The sequence below is a fragment of the Dermacentor variabilis genome, chromosome 3, assembly GCF_050947875.1.
Source record: "Dermacentor variabilis isolate Ectoservices chromosome 3, ASM5094787v1, whole genome shotgun sequence".
NCBI classification, from domain to species: Eukaryota; Metazoa; Arthropoda; class Arachnida; order Ixodida; family Ixodidae; genus Dermacentor; species Dermacentor variabilis.
In genome coordinates, this window is record NC_134570.1 from 63,189,445 (window position 1) to 63,214,903 (window position 25,459).

The window sequence follows — 25,459 nt, forward strand, 5'->3', positions numbered from 1 at the left end:
TTCGAAGTTTATTTGCCGGTTTGGTTTGGTGAGGAGGGATCCTAGGAAAGAAGCTGCTTGAACAGCTTCGAGGACTTCCTTAGCTGGTTTGTGCAAGCACACGTCAGCAACAAAATTCTGGCCGTGCAGAAAGATAGTGTTATGCCATAAGCATCATTAATGTAACATTCTACATCGGTTGTAAGGAATTCAAAATGAGCAACTACTGCTTTTAATTATTTTGCTCCACTGATTAGGGAAACCATGTGCTATAGAGAAGGAAGGTGTTATGCCACTTGGTCATGGCCATTTTTCAGGAGCCTGTGCTTTAACTGCACCAATTATTCCCAGCCTATGTGCTTGGAACACTCATTTTGTGCTTCGCACGAGAAGGCTCAGAGCACCTGAAATTATCATTATTTGAGTGATTGCTGCACAAAGTCATGCTAGAGGAGTAAGATTGTATGGAAACAATATTGAAGGACTGAGTATGATTGGAAGAAATCCCTTTTTGTAAGTAGTAAACTGAGCAAGGTTCAGACGGTTCATTATTAACCACACGATTGACTGTTGTTTGCTCACCAGATGAGATTGTGGCTCTGAAGCGACTGAAGATGGAAAAAGAGAAAGAAGGCTTTCCAATAACATCCCTCCGAGAGATCAACACCCTCCTCAAAGCGCAGCATCCGAATATTGTCACCGTTCGAGTGAGTGCGATTTTGTTTCACCATTTGCTAACCCTTGCTTCCTCTACCACAAGCCTCTGAGGCTATATGTCATTCTGTCATGAACTACGCTAGAACTTCTGGGGACAGAGCACTTTGCTGTGATGTCTGAAGCCGTTTGCACTTTCTTGCACTCACTACAGGAGATAGTCGTGGGCAGCAACATGGACAAGATCTACATTGTGATGGACTACGTGGAGCATGACCTAAAGAGCCTGATGGAAGTGATGAAGCAGCCATTCCTAGTGGGCGAGGTGAAGACACTGATGCTTCAGCTGCTCAAGGCAGTGGCCCACCTCCACGACAACTGGATCCTTCATCGGGACCTCAAGACCTCCAACCTCCTGCTCAGCCACAAGGGCATCCTAAAGGTTGGCTAACAGCTCACAGCTTAGTGCACTGCTATAAACCAGGCATTCTGTAGCTTTCAGTGTGATAGCTGCTGTACTTGGTCCATGTGATGTAGCTTGTAGCAACCCGCCGCAGTTGCTCAGTGGCTATGGTGTTGGGCTGCTGAGCACGAGGTTGTGGGATCGAATCCCGGCCACGGTGGCCGCATTTCGATGGGGGCGAAATGCGAAAACACCCGCGTGCTTAGATTTAGGTGCACAAGAAAGAACCCCAGGTGGTCGAAATTTCCGGAGTCCTCCACTACGGCATGCCTCATAATCAGAAAGTGGTTTTGGCACGTAAAACCCCATAATTAAAGAAAGATAGAAATTAGTTTGTTGCATTCCCCCTGTTGCGCCAAATGCGAAATAGCTTAACTTAGAAAAAAAAATGTACTGTTTCAATGCTGCATACTGTGTGCGGGTTGTAGGCTAAACGCTAAAAGTTCAAAATTTGTACAGGTGTTAGCATTTCACCTGGAAGGACCAGAAGCACCATGTGCCTGTTACTCCTCTGAATGACCAAACTCTTACCCTAGTTTAAGAAGGTTATCATCATCATCATCAGCCTGTTCTATGTCCACTGCAGGATGAAGGCCTCTCCCTGTAATCTCCCATTTCCCCTGTCCTGCACCAACCAATTCCAACTAGTGCCCGTGAATTTCCTAATTTCATCGCTCCACCTAGTCTTCTGCTGTCCTCGACTGCGTTTCCCTTCTTTTGGAACCCGTTCTGTAACCCTAATGGTCCAACAGTTATCTAACCGACGCATTACATGACCTGCCCAGCTCCATTTTTTTCTCTTAATGTCAATTAGAATATTGGCTATACCCGCTTGCTCTCCGATCCAGACCGCTCTCTTTCTGTCTCTTAACGTTATGCCTAGCAATCTTCGTTCCATCGCTCTTTGCGCGGTCCTTAACTTGTTCTCAAGTTTCTTTGTCAGCCTCCAAGTCTCTGCACTGTATGTCAGCACCGGTAAAATGCACTGATTGTATACTTTCCTTTTCAATGATAACGGTAAGCTCCCAGTCAGGAGCTCATGATGTCTGCCGTACGCGATCCAACCCATTTATATTCTTCTGTGAATTTCCTTCTCATGGTCAGGGTTCCCAGTGTTTAGTTGACCTACGTAAACGTACTCCTCCATAGACTCTAGAGGCTGACTTGCAATCTTGAACTCTTGTTTTCTTGCCAGGTTATTTATCATTATCTTCGTCTTCTGCATATTAATCTTCAGCCCTACTCTTACACTCTCTCCGTTTAGGTCCTCAGTCATTTGTTGTAACTCTTCTGCATTGTTGCTGCATAAAACAATGTCATTGGCAAGTGGAAGGTTGCTGAAATATTCACCATCAATCCTTACTCCTAAGCCTTCCCAGTTTAGTAGCTTGAATACTTCTTCCAAGCACGCAGTGAATAACACTGGAGAGATTGTGTCTCCTTGTCTGACGCCTTTCTTTATAGGTATCTTCCTTCTTTTCTGGTGTAGAATTAAGGTGGCTGTGGAATCTCTGTAGGTATTTTCCAAAGTATTTACGTAAGCATTCTGTACTCCTTGATTACATAATGCCTGTATGACTGCTGGTATCTCTACTAAATCAAACATTTTTTCGTAATGTATGAAAGCCATATACAGAGGCTTATTGTATTCTGTGAATTTCTCGATAACCTGATTAATGACATGGACGTGAACCATTGTAGAGTAATGTATCCCTTCCTGAAGCCAGCTTGTTCCTTGGTTGACTAAAGTCCAGTGTTGCCCTTATTCTATTGGAGATTATTTTGGTAAATATTTATATAATACTGGGAGTAAGCTAATGGGCCTATAATTTTTCAACTCTGTAACGTCTCCTTTTTTGTGGATTAGTATAATGTTTGCATTCTTCCAGTTTTCTGGGACCTTTGCAGTCGATAGACACTTCGTATAAAGAGCCGCCAGTTTTCCAAGCATTATGTCTCCTCCGTCTTTGATTAAGTCGACTGTTATTCTATCTTCTCCTGCCGCTCTTCATGTCTTGCAAGGCCCTTCTGACCTCATCACTAGTTATAGGAGGAGTTTCTGTATCCTGTTCATTACTGTTTCTAATTTAGGTATCCTGACTCCTCTGGGTACTGTACAGGTCCATATAGAATTCTTCCGCTGCTTTTACTATATCTTTGAGATTGCTGATCATATTACCCTGCTTATCTTTCAGTGCATACATGTTGGTTTGTCCTATGCCAAGTTTCTTTCTCACTGATTTCAGGCTGCGTCAATTTTTTACGGTTTCTTCAGTATTTTTCAGATTATAGTTTCGAATATCACTCATTTTCGTCTTCTTGATCAGTTTTGGCAGTTCCTCGAGTTCTATCTTATCTCTTGAGTTCGCCACTCTCATTCTTTGTCATTTCTTTATTAGGTCATTTGTTACTTGGGAGCGCTTGCCTACTGTTTGCCTTGGAACCTTGCCTCCCTCTTTAATGGCTGCCTCTGAAGCCAGCCTAGTTACAGTTACGTTCATTGCCGCTATGTCATCTTCATCTCTCTATTCTAAGGTTGCATATTTGCTTACAAGTACCAGCCCGAATTTGTCTGCTTTTACCCTTACTGCTTCTAGGTTGACCTGTTTCTTTTAGACCAGTTTGACTCGTTTTCTCTTCAAATTGAGGTGAATCCTCAGTGCAATTGAATGAAGGCAAAAAGGTACACGTTTGGAACTTTAACATTTTGCAAAATATGAAGTTGCCTGCACTTGTTGCTTTGTGAACGCATTGAGAATTGTGCAGGGACTGGCAAGGTTTGTGGCCCCTTGGAAGCACATCTTCTGTTTTTTACTAGGAAAGTGGAGTGGAATTACTCTGTGCTTCAGCACAAGGATAAATTCACAAATCTTGTGCATAAAATATTTTGTCTCCACCGCACGGCCACTGTGATGAACAGTAAAAGGAAGGAAGGACACGAATCCTGAATCCTTACTGCATGCACCCACACACTCGGAAATTTAAATCGCATAAGTGTAAATGGATCGCATAGCCAAGGAAAAGCGTTGACGCACAGCTATTAAGATTTCAGAATTCGTGTTTCTGCGGGCCTTCTCATAATGTTTACAACATTGTTGACAGTCTTTTATACTAAATTTGTAGCTTCGGTTTATAGGTTAGAAGCGCCTGTGTTACAGAGAACATATTTTTTTGCTATTACAGGTTGGTGACTTTGGTCTGGCTCGAGAATATGGGTCACCCCTGAAGCACTACACTCCCATTGTAGTCACCATGTGGTACCGTGCTCCAGAACTGCTTCTTGGGGTCAAGGTTGGTTACCGTTCGTACGTGATTCAATGTAGTATTGCATTCTTTTGCAGGGTTCATAACGGCCTATAAATGCCTCAGCAGCTGTTAAATTTCACAAACTGCTCAAAATAATTTTAAATTCTTGCCTGAGGTTGGCAGATTTTGTTTAGACATTCGACCATAATATATGTGCATTCAAAAAGTCAAGCCAATCAGTTCTCTCAACATCTTTGGGATGATTGGAGGTGGCTTGTTTAGTGATTCTTTCTCTGTCTTTTCTTTGTGTGTTTGCACCTTTAATATTTCTGTGCTGTAAAGGAAAGTTTGCTCATTATTGAAGACAGTGTCTTGTTTTCAAGCTATCAAAAACGACCCTTCTTTAAAATGATTTGTCAAAGCGTTGGACATCTTTAAAGGCTACATATAGTCGAACCCACTTATACTAACAATACCGGTTTTAACAATATATTGGTTATAACAATGAGAAGCTGCTGCACTATCAAATTTTGTATGTATTCCATGGTGAAATAGCCCGCTTACTACGATGCCCCAATGCCGCATTATCGGTTATAATGATGAAGTCTGGCTGCTGGGAGTCCAAGCCAAAAGGTAGTGAAATATGAAATCCTTGAAAAGCAAAAAAAAAAGAAAATGAGAAATTCAGCCGCTGCACGCTGGGCCGCTACTCCAACAGCCGCCGCGCATTCATTTTGCAGCCATCTCTGCGTGCTTCTCTCCCGTTGCCTTTCCGCCCCTTCGAACATGAATGGGCTGCGCCCATAGCTCCACACCGCCCCACCACACAAAATATGAATGGACCGCGCCAACTGCGCTGCTCGCAGATTGCTCATATGTTGTTCACTGGTTCCTCATTCAGCACAGTTCTGCAAACAGCTTAATCACTCACGTTCATGTTTGTTGGTTGCATCAAAATCATTCCTGGCCACGTGGTTTCTGAGCCTCGTTTGATTTGCCGCCAAAATGGAAGATGGCTGACCCGCCTATTGATCATCGGCAATGCACGATGTTGCCGGTGAAAAGAAAGCACACGTCTATAGATTTGGAAACTAAGTGCTTCCAACCAATGAGGCGATTGTCGTGAACGTGCTTGCATCCGATAGCAACTGTCAATGGCAGCGATGATGCGGTAGGGCAGGCTACCTCAACGTTGTCCTAACAGAAGAGTCGGCAGAGGATTCAGTCCCTGCAGGGCTTCATTCTCGCGAGGAACCTTCCGCTGCACTACGTGGAGCATTGGATGCCTTGGAGAAGGATGTCAGCAAGCTTCGCGTAAAGTATGCAAGGCTGACGAACATAGGGTTTTCTCATGCAAGCCTGTGAGAAGTACGTGGCGAGATGCTTATGGCGATCTCGCCTGAGTGTTCTAGATTTCTCAAGCTGACAGTCTGCTGCAGTAGCCTTCTTGCAATCTTTATTGGGGCCTCCGAAGCAATGCCTCGGGGGTGTTCACATATCACTTGCCACCCGGGACCCCTCTTTGCAGTTGTAATAGCAGTGCCATTCTTTAACGACTGCCCTGGCTTGCTACACATGATCAGAGCGCCCAGGAAGCAATTAAACGAGTGAACGCAATTAACAGCCAGATGGAGGAAGTTGGTGGGAAGGGGCACTGGCCTCCCCGCCATTATAGTTTTCTCACATCGGCTCTGCCATCTCCTATTTTGATTTTTTCATGCAACCCAGTTATAACAGTTATTGGTTACAACAACAATGGAATTTTTGTGGCACTTGAATGTTGTTATAAGTAGATTCGACTGTACAACGAAATTTCACTTTGGGTAAATTCATTGTGAACAAGTATGTATGTATTACGGAAGCAATTTGGGGGAAAGCTACAGGGCTGGTTATTGCCTGATTTTTTTCAAATAACAGCCTTTTAAACAGCACTTTAGGAGGTGATGTTTGTACCTAGTGGTCACGAGATACGACAAATTCCAGAACACAGACTCTAGCTTATGTTTTCCAGTGTGCCACCCAGTCTCGGAGATCATTACCAGAACTTTATGCATGCGGATCACACTGTCATGACTGTGCACCTAGGAATGCAGTTTAGTTTCGGTATCAGCAATGTCTATTTTTGTTAGGCTTTCATGCTGCACCCACTCATATCTTAAACATAAAATTTTCCACAAAGGTGAATCTGTATCTGCACTATCTGCAACTAGCCTTTCTATATTTGGTCCAAAATTTCATTGCAATTGGATTTTAGAGTTCTCTGTGTTTTGTTCTTCACCTTAGTGTGCTGTGGATTCTGTTTCCTTCTACATTTTTTTCGTAACTGAGCTCTTGACGTGCTTCCAGAAGGAAAAATCTTGTTTTGTATTAGTGCTTTCTGCTACATTAGAGCAGATTGCAAGAATAAACGCACTTATGTTGCAGGAGTATTCGACACCCATCGACATGTGGTCCGTGGGTTGCATATTTGGCGAGCTTCTCACAATGAAGCCGCTGTTCCCTGGAAAGTCGGACATTGACCAGCTGAATAGAATCTTCAAGGTACGTGCCTATGTGGGTAGTACTACCACTGAACCATAGTGCTACAGTGACTTGTGAAAGTACACACCAGTCATTTTCAAGTAGTAAAGCCCCTTTGTAAACTTGTTAAAAAAATGTCAAGATAAGCAGAGTTGGAAGATAAGCAAAGTCTCACGCAGCAGACTTTCTCACAGAAGCTCAATATGTCAGCAGCAGTATTTTCACTCAATCACTTTGGGGATATGATCACTTCCTCGTGTTCTTATTTCACATGACTTGGCATCAGGCATGTAGGCATCTATGGGCAACGGCATTCCTATCATTGTGCCAAGGCACTTGAGACTGAAACAATTGATCCTAATGCAAGACTTGAAGCCCATCATCCGAGGAGGTCATAACCAGTGCCCGACATGCAAAAAACTGACATTAATAATCTTTTCACCGTAAGAATACCAGACAGTTTTGCTCAGAAAACCGAAACTGAACTGTGGAAGTGTGTCCATGAATTACGTGACTGTTTACACGTCACCATTGTGCTAGCATGAAGCGAACATCCTTTTAAAGCCGTAATCTGGCTGAAACTACGCTGCTGGCTCGTGTGCGTGCTTGCACAGGTTCACAATTTCACAGGAGCCTGTTTTACTTCTGGGTCTATTTGAGTTTTTCCTTAGGTTTTGCAAATTGTTTTGCGTGCTTATGTGTATTTGTTGTATTGTAACAGAATTTTGCACCTGCACACTGTTGGACTCCTCAAGAACATAAAATTTAATAGTCAGCATGCAGCCCGCATTTTGAAACAGAGCAAGCAAAACTCTTATTACAGGCTTGTGCTTTATTGTATGTTTGGTTTTACTGAATTAGATAAGTGCGTTATTGTGGCTCATCTTTTATTACAGTGCAACCTCAGTGATACAATCACGGCTGGTACAAATTTCGGGGAGATATGAATTTGTACAATTCCCCAGCCGAAGTGCACTCTATGCTATGAGCCACATTTTGGATGTCCCTAATGGTCCTTCGTCACGGTTCAGGTGACACGATTGAGAAGGCCATGATGGCCGGTAGCAAAGGGGTGAGGAGGATGCTTCAAGCATGCCGAGGCAGGTCGGCAGGTGGACCGTTTTCATGTTCGTAGTGCGGAGAAAGGTGGGCAAAAGGCCATTGATAACACAGATGCAATTGCGTGCACAGTACGAAGTGGAAACGGTCCAGCGAATGAGTGATCCGCGACTGCCAGCAGCAAAGTGGCAAGGGGGCTCCTCTGAGCATGCCTAGGAGGGTCAGCATGCAGACTGTTTCCGTGTTCGTAGTGTGGGGAACCGCTGGCTAAAGGCTGCCGATAACAGCTGCAACTATGCGCACAGTACGGAGTGGAAACGGTCCAGCAAATGAGTGAGCCACGACAGCCGCGGCTGACGGCAGCAAAGTGGCGAGGAGGCTGCGCCGAGCATGCTGAGGCGGGTCAGCATGCAGACTGTTTCCGTGTTCATACTGCGGGGAAAGGCTGGCAAAAGGATGCCGATAACGCAGTTGCAATTGCGCGCACAGTACAGAGTGGAAATAGTCCAGCGAATGAGTGAGCCACGACTGCCAGCAGCAAAGTGGCAAGGAGGCTCCCCTGAGCATGCCTAGGAGGGTCGGCATGCAGACTGTTTCCGTGTTCATAGTGCGGGGAAAGACTGGCAAAAGGATGCCGATAACGCAGCTGCAATTTCGCGCACAGTACAGAGTGGAAATGGTCCAGCGAATGAGTGAGCCACCACTGCCGGCAGCAAAGTGGCGGGTGGGCTGCGCTGAGCACACCGACATGGGTCGGCAGGTGGACAGTTTCCATGTTCGTAGTGCAGCAAAAGGCTGACAGAAGGCCACCGATAACACAACTGCAACTGCGTGCACAGTATGCAGTAGAAACAATCCAACGAATGAGTGAGCTATGGCTCACTTATTCTCGCTCACATTCTCACTCACTCACTCACTGCCAGCAGCAAAGTGGCGAGGAGGCTGCGGGGAGTCGGGTCGGTATGCAGACCATTTCCATGTTCACAGTGCGGGGAGAGGCTGGCAGAAGGCAGCCAATAATACAGCGGTACATGCACACACAGTACGGAGTGAAAACGGTCCAGCGAATGAGCAAGCCGCAATGGCCCTGACTGCCAGCAGCAAAGTGGCAAGAAGGCCGCGCCGAACACATGTAGGCGGACTGGCAGGCAGACCATTTGCACAGTCGCAGCACGGGAGGAGGTCAGCAGAAGGCAGCCGATAACACAGCGGCAGCTGTGCACACTGTGCGGAGTGGAAACGGTCTGGCACTGGCACTTCCGTTAGGCTCGCGCTCAGTGCTGTCCAACATTCTCTCGAAGCCGGTTTTGTGAAGTTTGCGTACAAGTTCCAGAATTAGTTGCCAGTCGCCCTGGTGAAGAAAACCTAGGACATCCGAGACTTCTTCCATCAAGAATAAATTTCTAAAAATGAGTTTCTGACTCTTTAACATGCTGATTTCAGGTGATACGAATATTTTACGCGACCCCTTGAGATTCGTATCACCAAGGTTTCACTGTAATTACTCGCAATTGTTATGTTTCTCATATTTAATTTTAGGACCTTGGCACTCCCAGTGAGAAAATTTGGCCTGGCTATACCGAGCTTCCCCTAGTGAAGAAAGTGACCTTCACGGAGCACCCTTACAACAACCTGAGAAGCCGGTTCGGCCACACGCTCTCAAACCTGGGTTTTGACCTGATTAACAAGTGAGTTTCCCCTGACCAGTAACAGCTGATTTGCATTTTCTATTGGACGACACCTTCATCAAGTCTTCAGTTTATTGACCTACTGTATTTAGCATGCTGATCGCACTCGCGTAATGATCGCACCCCTGAATTTTGTCGTCAAAATTTGATTTCTTTTTTTTCCCCTGTAATGATCGCATCCCGAACTTGCCGCAGCGATATGTCGTGTGCCAGGTCTAGCTAATATTGATGGCGCTTAACATCTGTCGAATGCTAAGCGAACGACTCTTCAAGACAAACCAAGCGATCTGCACGCACCAAACATTCTTAAGTAGATGCCTCATTTCATTACTTTCATCACTTTCTGCACTTGCCTTTGTTATGTATAGGCTTTATAATGGTTGTTGTTGTCAACAACAAAAAAGGCGCCTTTCAATTCTTCTCATCTGCACTCGTTGGCACGCAACAAATTGCGAGCGGCAACGATAGTAGCCACGTTTACACTGATACGTTAAACGTGTACCCTATTCATACGCTGACGCTTTAACACGCCTAAGATATACGCCCACCCTTAGCGGAAACGTGCCGTATTAGGATAGTAGTGGAGACAGATGCCGCAGTTTCCGCAGCATGCTGGCCATGTGTTTCTATGTCACTGGCAGCTAAGCGCACCCATCTGTTTCTGTCCCCTCAAAGTGGACATGGCTACGTTATTGCCGCAAACGTGCCGATATTAACGATATTATTCATGACTGATACGGAAGAAACTGTTTCAATGCACTTAATGTACTCACGAGAAGAAAAAAAAATGCGTTCGGCTTGCCCCACCAGCCGCCATTCTTGTTTTGGTGTCCCGCAGCAAACGCGGGATGAAAAGAATTTTTATTTTCTTTTCGCGGGAAATTTAACCCGTGTAATGGTCGCACCCCTGATTTTGCGTCAATTTTTCTGACAAAAAAGTGCGATCATTATGCAAGTAAATACAGTATATGCTTCCGCAGCCAGCACTTAGCCGGCTGGTACAAAGAGGGCCAAAGTGCAGGTGGCCGGCTCGGCGCCGGCCGTCTTTAAAGTGGATGTTATTGCAAGCTTTTTTTGTAGATGGCAGCACATTGCAAGTTGTTTTCTAGCTGTTTTGGGTTTCGTACACTATGTGGACATAGTACTTGCCCGCACTTTCAGCAGTAGGTAATTGCAGAACAGCGAAAAGCTTCCTGCTTGCCCGTCTCTGCTCTGTTGTCACAGCTGTTGCAAACAGAATACTGGGCTCAACGAAAGCTATTTCTTCAAGCCTTGCTGAAGTGCCCTACAGGCTTACTAGTTGGCTAATTTTTCTCAGCACATATCAGTGAACGCTGTATGTGGCGGTGGTATTTGCTGAAATTGAGTATTGAGTATTAAGTATTGCTGAGTGGCATTTGCTGAGACTGAGATCAACCTGCAAGGAACCAAAGAAAAAAGCGTGAAAGGCATGCTTGCAGAGCCCAAGAGTGCAGGATGGAATTTTGTCCACGGCGACTGCATTTCAGTGTGGGGAAAAATGCAGAAACGCTTGTGCACCACGCATTGGGCGCACATTAAAGAGCCCCAGGGTGTCAAAAGTAATTCAGAGTCCCCCACTATGGCATGCCTCATGATCTGGTTTTAGCACATGAAGCCCCAGAATTGAAATTTAATTTTAATTTTAAAGGCATTCCAGCTGTGAAAAATGTAGAGCTACAATTCGCATTTCTGTATGCTTTAGGCTCTCATTATTTCAAATCATGTTTAATGCATCTGATGGGATTTTAGTTGAAGAAATGCATGGAAAGACGTGCCAGTTGTCTTCCGCCATCTGCTACCTCTGTGGAGGCTCGATGGCTATGATATTCTGCTGCTGAGCATGATGCAGCGGGAATTCAACTCATGGAACACTCTACTACAACATGCCTGAAAACCCAAGTTTCGCTTTGAGATATAAGCTCCGCTAATTGAACAGTTGCTAGCTGTACCTTTCATAGGCTCAACTGTGTTGAAGCTCAGCATTGGCAGTTCCTGTTTCTGTTCCTCCTGTACTATGCATTTGAGCTGGTAAACACATCTTACAGTTCCTCTAACTTTGCCTTCGTAGTTTATTGATATCGTCTTGTTGCTGATGCATTGCTTGCAAGACGCGGCCAAAGAATGTGCCTGTTGTCCTTGCAGATTCCTGACCTATTACCCGCAGCGCCGCATCACTGCGGAAGACGCGTTGAAGCACGAGTTTTTCAATGAGACGCCGGTGCCCGTGGATCCCTCCATGTTTCCAACATGGCCAGCCAAGAGTGAGCTGGGTCACAGAAAGGCGCAGAGTCCCAAGCCTCCATCTGGTGGAAAGCAGTTTGCCAAACAACTGGTGAGTTGGTAGCCTTTTGGGACCTGTTCACTTCGAATATATCCTGTTGTCTTTTGCACTACGGTTCCTCACAAAAGGGACAGTATTTGTCTAACTGTGGTGGATGCTTAGATGCACCAGTAGTTTTAAGGCCAATGGGCACGAAGTCAACAACACTGTTGCTGTATACAGGGGCAAGTCCCCAAAAGTGGTGACTTTTTCATATCTTTTCTGCAAAAAAGGGGCTACTTATAATAAACGTATGTTACTGCTACTACTTTCTGGCCCATAGGAAAAAAATTAAGAAAACCTGCCACTTTAGCCGCAAGCTGTAAGAATGTTGCAACTCCTGGCATCACTGACAGTTAGAACATAGTACTAGACGTATTGCCTTTGATGACTCATATTGTATCGTCAGCATTTCATTTGCAGCTGCTTTTGTGTACCGCTGACTGGTTGCATATTGCTTTTATGGAATCTTGTAGTTTGTCGCATGTGTCTTACACAGTTTCATAATTGAAGCTTATAATTCACAAAAAAATGCTTGAATTGTAAAAGCTTGATCACATTTGAATCATGCCATAGCAGTTAATAAAAAGTAGGCATATCACTGAAAGATGCTCAAAGGTATCTCGAAGGTATTGTGTTTTATGTTCAAAACAAAAAAGTGATAAGCTTGATGTGATACGGATCAAGGCTTTTGTGTTGTGGAGGGATTGTTGGGTTCCTCAAGGCCATAAGGAGTTCCTTGAGGTCTGCTTGCAAACACATAGAGATTTTGTAAGAGGTTTTGTAGAGATATTCAGTAAGAACATCTGGTAACACTGTGTCATTAAGCCTTCTGTTTTCGAAATGATTGTGATCACTTAGGTGTTCACTGTATGCGACTTTCAGCATTGGGTGCTGGAGAAGATAGGTCATGAAACAATTAAATAGCGTTCTCTAGATCAAGTGTAGGGACGAGCTAAGAACTTTCTCCACTCACAAACCTCATTCGTCTACTGTGTGACTAACCCATACAGTGCATCTGAACATGCCTGTCATCCACTCAAGCTCAGCTTTTGTAAGCATGCCAGCATAGCCTTGTTTCTGTGCTGCCTTTCCCTTGTGTTCTATTGTCTACAACATCGCTCTATGTTATAGTGTTGAAGGCTACAGAAATATGTACGCAGGAATGTTGTTGCCTTCTTGTCCTTTTTTGCAGCATAAACGAAGATATGCTAAAGCTGCTGCTGGCCATAAGCATACATCAACTTGGCGTCCTAATGTGAAAGTGCATTTAAAACAAGCATCAACATCCATGGTCATTTTTTCCTTACGGCGGCACGAAGAGTTTTCTTTCTGTATTTGTTGATCCTGTTTGGCTCTCTTCACCTTTGACTTTCTGAATTTGTGGTGGTTCTTCTTACATTATGATTTTTAAAGGATACTATGTGAAAAGGAGTAGCACTAACCATTATAAGGTGACTTAATCTCTTTCATTTCCATTTCAGTAAAAAAATGAAGATCCTTCTTGGCGAGTTGTGCCATCACACTGTGTTTACTTAGTTAGCCAAGTCATGCTATAAAGTGGCCTTTGAAGTTTAGCCCATCCACAATCGCAGCGGTCACCTGCATAAAGCATTTCCACTGATAAATGAGTTTGCTCATGATTAATAAAAAGATTTCATGCAATTGACAGTATGTCTTCGGACAATAAGTTTCAAGTAACTAAAGTTCAAAAATTACAAGTGTCACTCTGTTGTTGCACAGTAGCTTATGGCCTCGGCAACCTGCTGTCACTTTTGCAAAGAGTTTCAACAATGGATAAATCCACATATAAGTGAAACGCTTTGTGCAAGCTGATCCAGAAATTTGATCTTCTGGCCTAGTTTAACTTAATACAGTTGAACCTCGCAATAACAAAACCAGCAGGGAATGCAAAATATTCGCTTTCGCAAGAATTTCGTTGTTGCAATATGACACCGCACTTAAGATAGGTAATGCATCGCAGAATGAAACTTTGCTGTCAAAATTCCGTTAGCCTACTTTGGCAAGCTTTGCTCAAGGATATATAGAACCGCATTGCCCACAGTTCGCCACACGCATCGATCAGCATTGGCAACACTGCTGTGGAGCAGTATTCTCAGTCAATTGCTTTTGGAGATCTGACCACATTTGCGAGATTTTGCATAACTCTGCACCAACTGCAGAGAAACAGCACTCCACGCGTGCGGCAGCATTTCTCTAGTGCACGCTGTCGTCCATAGACGCCGATGCATCCGACGCCAAGCGCAAAGGTGACTGGATCTCGTATACCCGAAGGTAGGCAATAGATTGACATTACGGCCCCTTCGCGCAAATCTACGTCTGGTGCCGAATCCACACGCGATGCCTGTCGGGTGGAACCGAAACCAGCGTTCCTGAAGCAAGGGATGCGTATTCCCGGACGATCGCTCAATGACGGCCCGATGTGCGGTATTCCATGCTGTGACCGCCACCTCAAGTGTCATAAACGATTCCACGTCAGTGGGACTTGGATTTCCTTGTTTGTGCTGCATTTTTCTCGCCAATGCGCACATTAAACACTGCACCAGGTGTGCAAAAACCGTCATCACATGTTGATAGCAACATGCGTGCCGCTTCAAACAGCAATCATCAAACAAGATGGTGGCTATGACATGTTTCCGGTGCACACAATCGCTCCAGGAGCTTGGTTGTTTTTGTAAACAAAAGTGGCAGCTCCCATGCAAGTGTAATGTGGTGGCATTTTACACAATCTGAGTGCAAAGCAATCGCATTTGAGCATATTTTGGAGGCTGCTAGCCTTGCGCGAGTAAATAATATGCGGGGTTACGCTCTGGCAAATTTCATTGATGCGGGATTGTAGTACAGCAACATTTCATTGTCGAAATGTACGAAATTCATTGAATCCTATGGGTGTTTACTGGAGATACGAAAATATTTCGTTGTCGCAGGGTTTCGTTGTCGCAGGTTTCGACTGTATTATACTTCCATCCAATCTCCCTTGAATTGAAGAAAGCCTGGGATGGGCGAGAACACTTGGAAGCAGTGGAGCCGGAAATTATAGGTTTCATTATTGTTTCCTTGTGTCTGTCTGAAATGATAGAAATCTCACCACTCATCGCAGAATACAACATAAAATAATATTTCATTGGCAACTTTCATGTGCTCATTGCCACCTGTTCTTGCAAGCTAGGAGCTCAAGACATTAAAAAGATCCTGCAGCATTTCTGGACCACCATTTTTGCTCTAGACCTATTCTTAGCATGTCAAAGAGCTAAGATCAAAAGGAATTATGATAATGCACACAAAGCAAAGTTATCGGTCACAAAAGCTTCAAAATACAAGCAAAAGGACAGTTACCCTCAACCTAAATTTTTGCATCACTGGGTGCCACATTTCGTTCTCCCATTTCTCTCATGATGTAGAACTGAGGTGCCGAATAGCAGCAAGGCATTGATTGATGTTGCATAGCTGAGGTCAGCGCACTATGGTTGCCTAGCCTGCTCACCCTGATGGCTACAACAGCTTCAGCGAGGCGGATGTTGGTACACTATGTGTTCGACATTTTGACGGTGTCGTTTCCATGGGATAACACCTTGTGCATGACCGTGTGATAATTAGGCGATTATTAAGATGGCTGGAAAACGTAATGCCATAGTTTTTTTCACAGCACTGGCACGAACATAAATTGCACGTTACATTTTTGACCATTGACCATCGTGTCACAGATCACTGAGTATGATCACAGGGTACGATCTCCGTGTCACGAGACTAGGGACACATAAGCTGTATCATGACAATGCTGGGCTATTATCAGTGCCACGCAGCAAGCTTTCTCAGGAGCGTTGCAGCGCCTGAGGAAGCTTCATCTGCGAAAGTGGTATCCAGTGTGTTGTAATGACACTTTCATAAAAAAGAAAAAGGGCGACATACAGAAAACTAGTGGCACTTCAAACTGCGAGAAAGAGCAGTGGTGCAACACTAAATCTTAACAGGCTCATTTGCACAACAGAGACACGTGCATACGAACCATGTGGGACTAAAGTGCACACAAAACCACCAAAGCAGTCGCAGTCAAGAGTGGTGCGTCAGTTAAAGGAAGCCAAAAAGCTGTACTATTCACTGTTAAGAGAAGTAACAGACACACATAATGCCACCATGTGTTTCAATCGCGTGCTTGTCAATATTTTCAATAGTGAGTGCCGCTTTTGGATAACGGTGAATAGTGGATAGTAGTAACAGGGAATATTTTTTTTAATAGTGAGCATTGCTTTTTGGATAGCACTAGGCAATTTTCTGTATTCTAATTTTGATTGTCTTCCTTGTAGGATGGTTCAAGTACTTGTGTGGTTTTGTGTACCTTGTAAATTTGTGTGCTTTCTGGACACAGTTCTGTAGCGTACAAGTAACACTGTGTGTGATGTTGTTCTTGGTGTTCCTGCAGGGCGAAGGAGATGATGAAGGACTTCTGGCGGCTGCAGGCTTTCACATGAACATCCCCAGCAAGGGAAGTTCAGCCAAGGGAACTGGCTTCAGCCTGAAGTTTTAGAATTGCCGCAAAACACACGGTTTAGGCTGTGTCCACGACTGTTATGTGTATATAAAACATAGGACATTACCTGACGCATCCTTCTTATAAAAGCATGATACATGAGCCTCTGAGTCATGATCACTTTCTACATGGCTGAGCATCTTTCCGATGCAACAAAGAACACAATTGTGCAATATCATTGATTGTTTCAAAAGTAAACCAGGCTTTATTATCTTGTTCATGATTATCGGCTGTTACATATTTTAGATCGACATCATATTTGTAAATTACGGACTGTCCTACTGAGTTGGAGAAGTTTGCTTCATGCTTTTCACCTATGAATGAGTACAGCGAAACGAAGCCAGGAGACACAATGTGTCTTTACAAGTTTCACGAATGTCCTGTAGCTTGTTGTACTTGTGTCGCGCCATTGCTCTGTTTATGCTCGGCAACCGTCTTTGCCGCATGACGACTCTTAAACTTTGGGTTCAACTTCATAGAAACTTGTTGATCGCCTCAGACCTATCGGCACAACTGACAAACGCTTGTGGACCGGCAGCAGAAGTATAAATTAAACAAGCATGGCATCCAATATTGTTCGGCGCACACTTGAAATGGGCAAGATAGGCAGGCAGGCAGGCAGCTACCAATAGAGACTTTTAGCTTGTACGCTATTCCGGTAAACGGGAGCGGTCTGGGCGGATCACCGGATGGTCGGGGCGTAAACGTGAGCGGCCAGAGCGGTGAAGCCGCCTGGTGTTGTAGAGCTCAACCAGACAAACGCATAGCTAAAACTGCAGTAACTCACCATATCCTGCTTTGCCACTCGAGCAAATTTTTAGCAGCGGCGTAATTGTGAACACGATTACGCCACTGTCGAAAATTTATGCCAGCAACTAAGCATAATATAGTAATTAGCTTTTTGTTTGTGTGGTTGAACTTTGCGCCACCAGCTGTCGCCACCAATCTGGCCGCTCACGTTGACGCCCCCGCTAAACCGAAAAACCGCCCGCGCTTGCCCGAATACCGGACACGCTAAAAGTCTCTAATAAAGTGGATTGAGGATCGTGGCAAGAAATGCTTCCCATTAAAAAAATTAGTGCACGGCTTGGCACAAAATGCACAGTACGCTACTACTTCCTAACGCCTAGCTCACCCGTGTCGCAGGAGCCTACAGGGAAGAAGCACCTAAAAAGAAGCTGAGCATCTGCCATAGAGGTTAATACAAAAGTTCACGCTTGTAAATCTTGTAGGAAACTATGAGCATCTGGCTTGGTGCAGCGTCATAGCTTGCTGCGGGGCGGAAAACGCATAACAACTGCCGAAACTGCTGCCCCCACCATCCCCACCCACACTTCCTGCCATGGCTTCTCTGGCCCCATTGCCTACGTAACTCGAAGACCCTGACGCAGGGGCAGAGTGCATGGCGTGGCCTGCGTGGCAGTGCTATTAGCCTCGTACACAACCGATTAGCCTCAGTGCTCCAGTGACGTCAGACAAGCACTTGCCTTTGTCTGCTATGCTTCGGCTGGAATAGCTTCATAGCGCTCTGACTGCGTTCTGGCTTAGTACGATGCTCTCCTACATGTATATTTTTTCTAGTGTAGTTTTATAAATAGCTGCATTAGGAGGACAATAAACGTTATACAGTCGAAGCTCGATACATTCCCGTTACGTATGTTTACCCTGTGCCAACGTTCGCAATTGAGAACACAAAAAAATGACTCAATAGAGTTACGCAAATTTTTTACCAGTTCATACGATCCCTGAAAACACGATTTTTAGGCACCAACGTTCAGTGCATCGCTAAACCGCGATAATGTGATATGTTTTCCTGCCGCTAGATCCCATGTAAACAATAATATGCGAGAGGCACGCGCAATCGAGAACAGTATATATGGCAGCCCTTCGCGGCAGCTTCACCACAATACACGCCCGTCTGTCTCGCGTGAAAATGCCGGCGCGCACTGTTCCTCATTCCGATACCAGCAAACCTCCGGGGTCGTCGCACGCGGCATTCACATCTATCACCGTCAATCCTATTGTGATAAGCATCTTCGCCTATCTCTTTCACAGTGCGTGGTTCCGTCGGAAGCGTAGCGCATGCTTTTAATAGGCAATAACCGAAACACACTGTCCTTCCCTGCTGCAGACTGCGATCATATATGTTTTCCGGCTGCTAGATTCCGTGTGAACAAGAAAAGGCGCGAGGCGCACGCGATCGAGGACAGTATAAAGTCGCTAGTTTCACGCGAAAACAACGGCGCGCATGGTTTCTTATTCCAGTACGAACAAATCTCCGCCTGGGCTGTTGCACGTCGCATTAACAGCTATCGCCGCCAAGCCTATTGCAATAAGCATCTTCACCTATCTGTATTACAGCGCATGGCGCCTAGCGCCATTGGTAGCATACTGCACGCTTTTAGTTGGTGGCGATAATCCAGATGCGCTGCCGTTCCTTGCTGCAGGCTGCATGATATGACCACCATGTTTCGCTTCAGTGGCGTCTGGTGTCGCGCACCAGCTCGATTTCGTTTCAGTTTCCCATCGCTTTCTTAAAACACCACGCAATAGGAAAACAATATATGTTTCGGGCCGCCAGGGCACCACCAGCTCGACGTACATCGGCGTCACTGTCACATGCTGCAACGATCGGGGCGACGCTTCGCATTACGCAATGTCAACAATAGTCGAGTCAGTAAAATTGTTTTAAAATTCGGATCGTACTTTTTCTCGGTTAGTATGTTTGATCTCGCATTTTTTTCCCCCTAAAACGTATGAACAAGGTTCCACTGTATATTTAGTGTATCTTTTATGCGAAGTGATCATGTTTCAGTTTTTCGGAATTATTTAAGATCGCTTGTGGCAGCTAGCATAATGTCCTTGAGCTGGATTGCTCAAAGAGGCGGACATTATTTGCACGAGAAATCGAATCTCATACTCAACTAATTCACAAAAAACTTGCGAAATAGAAATTTCCAATTTACAAATTGTAGCCGGTGAGTTTGCAAGACGTATCTACTTCAAGTAAATATCCAGGATGACACCAGCTTCGAGATATTTCCCAAAGTGTGGGCTGAAATACATGGGCATTCCAGTTAAAGTGCATTTGTACCACAAGTTTGGTGGTGCATATCTCCAAACTGGTGTCATTCTGGAAATTCATTCCAAGCGGATATGCCTTGCGAACTGACCAGCTACAATTCATAAATTGCCATAAGTGTCGTAAAATAATGAAGTTAATTAATGAAATTTATTATTAATTGAATATGTGTTCCAGTTTCTCGAGCAAGTGATATGTCTCTGAATAATCCAGCTCAAGGACTTAGAATTATGTTATCTGCTACAGGCGACGTTCAAAGAATTCGAGAAAACTTGAAAATGATCACCCCGCATAACCATCAAATGTGTATGCGCAGTGGCCATGGCGTTGCGCTGCTAAGTTCCGGATCACTAATTCGCCCCCTGCTGTGGTGGCCCCATTCCAGTGGGGGCAAAATACAAAAAACACATTACAGTTAGATTTAGATGCACGTTAAAGAAAACCATGTGGTCAAAATTATACCAGTGGTCAGACCAAGTGGTCAAATGATCTTCGCAGTCATCCGCTACAGCGTGCCTAATAATGTAATGGCATGTGAAAATCTATGGCATGTAAATATGGCATTGTTTTGGCTTGTAAAATCACAATTTCATTTTTCTTATGTAAAAAAAATATATTGTTATATAACCGCAGTTCTCTTTGGCAGGAACACTATCTCGTGACTTAGACATATCGCAACGAGCGAGAAAATGAGAACCTACGCACATTTGGAAATGAAGCACAATCGCAGAGCTCATTCGCAAAATTCTTTGTCGTCTATGTGGCATTCTCGTTGAATACAAATTTTACATAATACAAATTTCACTTGGTGTTTCATATACAAAGCATTTCCTTGCGAGAAAAATCTCATTATTTCACTTTCACATTATTATTTCACTTGAACATTTGATTGTTTCACCCCGCTCTACATGTTTCGCAATTGTCAGGCATGCTTTGCACTATGTTCTTGCAAATAAATCTAGTTACGTCTTTCTAATGCAAAAATTTTGTTTGTTTAGGATAGAATAAGACTATTTCTATCGAATGCACTTCCAAGGAGACGACTGATATCACTGTATCAGCGTAATAAAGCTGCATTATAAAAATAAATAAAACGCAGGAAAGCATGTGAACATTTTATTGTGCCTTGTGTGTTTAGCACTCCAGCTATATTTATTCGGTCAAGTTCCAGGAAACCTAAGCTTCTCAATTTTTTATTGCGATTGTAATTATACGGATGTTTCAGGTGGATTTCTGCCGTCGCCGTGATGTTACGTATAAAGTCGCAGCATGATAACAATGTCGCCGCGCACCATATGCTATATGTGCGTGTGAAACATGCGAGGGTCGCCTGAAAATCGCGGCTCAATCTCGCGTGCGCAAGGGAGGAAAGCGAGGAGGAAGTGCGCCGTCTTCCATCGCGTGCAAGACACCAGGGTGAGGGGAAGGACCGGGGGGAGGCGTTATGCTTAACCAACTAACACGCAGAGGCAAGCTGTGTCATGGTAAGAGTAATCAAGTGTCTTAAAAATCATCTTGTGAAGGTCAGCATTGCAGCACAATGGTACATAAGTTTGTTTTCCCACTTTGTCCACTCTTCTATCAGATGTTTGAGACTGCATTTTGCTGCAATGCTGCTAAAGCAGCGTCAAAATTAAAAACACCACACACACACACACACACACACACACACACACGCACGCACACACACACACATATATATATATTTAACTGACATATACCTATTTATCAATCGTACATGGTGAACCATCAGGGCCCAAACAATTATATGAATTTGCATTTATTTCTTGGAAATATATCAAATCTCAAGATGATACAGAGACAAATGGCAATGAGTGCCCCACAGAGGCCCCGGAACCCACCCAGTAGTAGCAATACAACCCGCACAAATAATACACATTTGCTACAAACAATTTTAATCATTGAACAAATAATTGCGCTTGGTGTTTTAGGTCTACAGGATAAACATACTGCTAGTTTAGGTAATAGTATTGTCGAGGTTATAGTCAACTAAGTACAATCAACATAATTGGGTTGCAATATTCAAAAGGAATCGCTATCTTGGCCCTGCAAAAGTGGATGCCCATCGAAGCTGTATCAAGCGACCACAGCAACTGCTGAGGGGGTTATGCATTGCTTTGTTGCTTGAGAGTAATGGTAGTAATGGTAATATTGACAGCACGCTGCCGCTGGTTGTATTGCCGTTTCTTTTTCCCTCTGCTGCTCCTCGCAATGCCGCCGCTCCTCGCTCGGGAGTGCTAAGTGTGGGTTGCCTACACACAGAAGTGCTGCAACAACAATTCAATCAGTTGCTAGGCTGGTTCTTTCATATACGAAAGGATAGTGATGTCACTTCCCACGTCGCAAGCTGTCGTCCCTGCGCCTGCTTACGCAACAGTAATCTTTACCGTGAAACGTGTGCGGGGAGCATATACGTAGTTCGCGTTGTTATCAGGAGCGCCTTATCAGTTATGTGGTCCGGATGCTTGTTTAGTGCTTGTGCATTATTGAAACGAATGCTGTCTAGCTGTATGTTGTATGCGTGATTCCAAAGAATGCATGCACTTTTTTGCTTCACTTTGTCGAGTGTTTGAAGCCTGCTTCACCTACTCCGTGGGTCGGTCCATTATTGCACTAGCTCGAGGCTCGGCCCCCATTTTGCCCAGGATGGCGACATGAAAAGTGCCGACCAACTAGAGCCTAACGGTTTTGCGGTAAAGACGACGGCAGATATGTGCGACTTTACAGAATTATAACCAGATTTCCAGCCAAGCCGTTTCTTTCGAACAGTTACAATAAATGTGTCCATTTCTTGTAATTATTTCGCACAGATTAGAAGGTCGCCCGCTTATATATATATATATGACTGATCCGTTTGAAAACTTGCCTGCATGTAATGATTTGGAGTACTTCTTGGGAATTAAAAAACATGGAGTACGCTTAAGCTTCGCCTTTAAGAATGGAGTGCGATAGCATTCAAAGATCTCTGACTGCTTCTCACGCTTCCCGGTAACTGCAGCTTATGTAACCGTAATATTTACCGGGAAAAACTGACGGCCAACGCTATGCTTGGTGTATGAGCGACAGCTGCTGCAAGCGACCATACCTCCGTCACGCTGCCAGATTCTTTTTTTTTTTTTTTTACATTTCGCGTAACAGAATTATGTTTTCTCTTATTGACACGTGTACTTATCTTTATCGGGCGACCACGTTTCGCCGCCTAACAAATGTTATCGCACAGCGCGGGACGCGCCTGCATGTATCCGAAGTTTCTGGAAAGTTCTCGATGCTTCTATTCGCTGTCTGTTGTCGCCGGACCTTATGTTATCTGATTTCATCGCCTGACGCGAATGGTGTAGAACATTGTGGAATGCACACGGGTCCCAACGATTAGTCTGGAACATTCGACGATTGATGTATAAAAGCCGACGCGCTCGACCCGTTGATCATATTTCGACGATCGCCGACCGTGTTCGCCGCTGTCGTTGTGCTATAAGTGTAGCCTTTTTTGTGGGGCACAGGTTCGCCCAGTAAAAGTTAGTTTTGTCGTTCACAGTATTGCTACTGTGTTCTTCAACGTCACTACCACGTGACAGTATATTAAGATTACAATTCGACGCTATCATGTCTGTATATATGTTGTATGTAAGTCGTATTTTACCATTTTTCTATGTATTTTACCTTGAGAAATTCAATTAGCTCATTAACATCCTTGCGCCCCATGGAGGCTTTCTGTGCTTGGGTATGCGTGGTTAGAGTTACTATAATTGTCGTAACGACGTCTGACGTGGGGACGCACGACACCGGCACCGGATTTTCTGCGACATGGAGCCCGCAACGCTATCCCGTTGGACACAGTAAATCATTCAACCCACATGCTACTTCACCATAACATTGGCGATGTCATCCTCATTGCTTCCCACCTCCCTCACACCATAACATTTGCGATGTCATCCGCATTGCTCCCCCCCCCCCCGCCTCCCTCAACTGCCGCTAGATTTGATATATGCTGAGTTCACACTTCTTCCAGGGCAAAGGGATAAATTCTTTGATCGCAAAACACATTCGTAAAGATCCGGATCACTTGCATGCGTAATTTACTGCAAATGTCATAATTAGTTCCCTGTCTTTGACGTTTACCTACACGTTGCCCATAACGCGCGCCCTTTATTTTCGCCAAATATAAACAAAATTTCTTGCTTAGTTCACCAAGGACATCGCTGAAACCAAGTTGGAGCGTATTATGACGCCTGAAAATAGGGAAAGACGACAGCTGTGTAATTTATTAGCAACAATTCTAGCCGGACAAGGAACGTAAAAATTTTGACGCGCAAAGCAGTTATCATGTTCCCCCTCCCCTTTCCACAAAATATGAACCTGACACTTGAGAAGCATAGCTGATGGTGGCCATATCACACTCTAGCACTTGAATAATCATTTTTTAGAGCGCAGCTCTTTGGCGTCCGTTCCTGGGTTTCGCGTCGTCGTCGGCGTCGTCGTCGGCCTCGTAACCAGCTCCGCCCCCCTTTCATCCCCCCAGCGCTAGCAGCGACCGACTGATACCGCTGGATGCCGCTGACGCCGCTAGAGAGTCAAGATAACGTGACTGCATAGAACACCGTCGCCGTCATGCAGAAAGAGGAGGAAAGGGTCTCCCCCCCCCTGTTCTTGTGTGGCGGATAGCTGGGGTTGACTCACTATCGCCGTCAGCGGCATCAGTCAGTCGCTGCTATCTCTTCCCTCCTCCCTTTATCGTGTTGTCCGCTTGCTGCGCGCGCTTCTGCCCCCATCGTTTGCCGCTGGGTGTACACGCCGCCCCCCTCCGCTTCCGCTTACTGCTGGTTGCTCTCGACGGCGGCGATGAGCCTCCGCTTCGGCGGCGCGAACTGCAGGATCTTCTCGGCGGCGGCGATGAGCTTCTGCTTCAGCCTCGCTTACTGCTGGTTGCTCTCGACGGCGGCGATGAGCCTCCGCTTCGGCGGCGCGAACGGCAGGGTCTTCTCGGCGGCGGCGCTTAGCCTCTGCTTCCCCCACGGCTGTGACAACCTCGCGAGGCACTTGTATAGATCTCGTCTTTGAGAATCAAGCATTGGTGTACCAAGTCGAACATATATCAGTCTATTTCTCCGACCACAAAGCTTCCTTCATGACTGTCAAGAACTGTTAGTGGAGTCTTTGTTAAAGGAATACGTGTGAAAAATAAAAAAAAAATTATGTGATAGCGCATACATGTGTTGCTCGATTTCTTTGCCTCAATCTATCCAAAAGGTGAAACAGCTTATTTGCTGCGCTCAAATTTCGCATTAGGAAGTAACGTAATCGTCGGTAATTTTTCTTTCTCTTCCTTTTTTTATCCTTCGTTCACATTTCTTCTTATTTGTCTCTTTCTCGCTTCCTACTTGCTTTTGGTGCCTTCTCAATGGTCACTTTTTTTCTTTTTTTTTTTTTGCAGAAGGTGTGTTTGATGCAACCGCATTTAACTTCGCACAGAGAGTTTCCATAGTGTACGACCAATTTTCGCTAACTTTGGCCTCGGCGGCTTTTATAGCCAGGCCACGGGATCAATTCTTCCGCGCTCGTTAGACACGCTCAAACACTCTAGAGCGCTTGCATGCGTAATTTATTGCCAAAGCCTTAGTTACCCATCTTTTTTGAACTACACTTACACATCACTCATTAACTTGTCCTTACAGTCACCAAATATAACGAAGCTGCCTCCTTTAATTAAGTGAGGACACCAGGCGAAACTAACATATTATGCCTGAAACAGTAAGAAGCAAATAGATGAGGGTTCAATAATTATTCGTAACGCTTTTTAATAGGCCACGAACGTTAAACCTACGGGAAACATTGCAGTTAAAATGCTGCCTATTCCTGC

The 25,459-nt window shown here is 44.8% G+C and overlaps 1 protein-coding gene across 7 annotated transcripts in view; it reads left to right on the top strand.

Annotated features, from left to right (window-relative positions):
* Nucleotides 1-16,602, top strand: part of Pitslre (cyclin dependent kinase 11B pitslre) — a 71,429-nt gene extending 54,827 nt beyond the window's left edge. For all 7 annotated transcript variants that reach the window (XM_075685363.1, XM_075685366.1, XM_075685364.1 and 4 more), the window contains 7 exons: nucleotides 565-686; nucleotides 848-1,075; nucleotides 4,280-4,387; nucleotides 6,767-6,883; nucleotides 9,461-9,609; nucleotides 11,773-11,962; nucleotides 16,392-16,602. In XM_075685363.1, the coding sequence (XP_075541478.1) occupies nucleotides 565-686; nucleotides 848-1,075; nucleotides 4,280-4,387; nucleotides 6,767-6,883; nucleotides 9,461-9,609; nucleotides 11,773-11,962; nucleotides 16,392-16,496 (1,019 nt within the window). In that variant the 3' untranslated portion in view covers nucleotides 16,497-16,602. The remainder of the gene's footprint in view (nucleotides 1-564; nucleotides 687-847; nucleotides 1,076-4,279; nucleotides 4,388-6,766; nucleotides 6,884-9,460; nucleotides 9,610-11,772; nucleotides 11,963-16,391) is intronic.
* The last annotated feature ends 8,857 nt before the right edge of the window (nucleotides 16,603-25,459 follow it).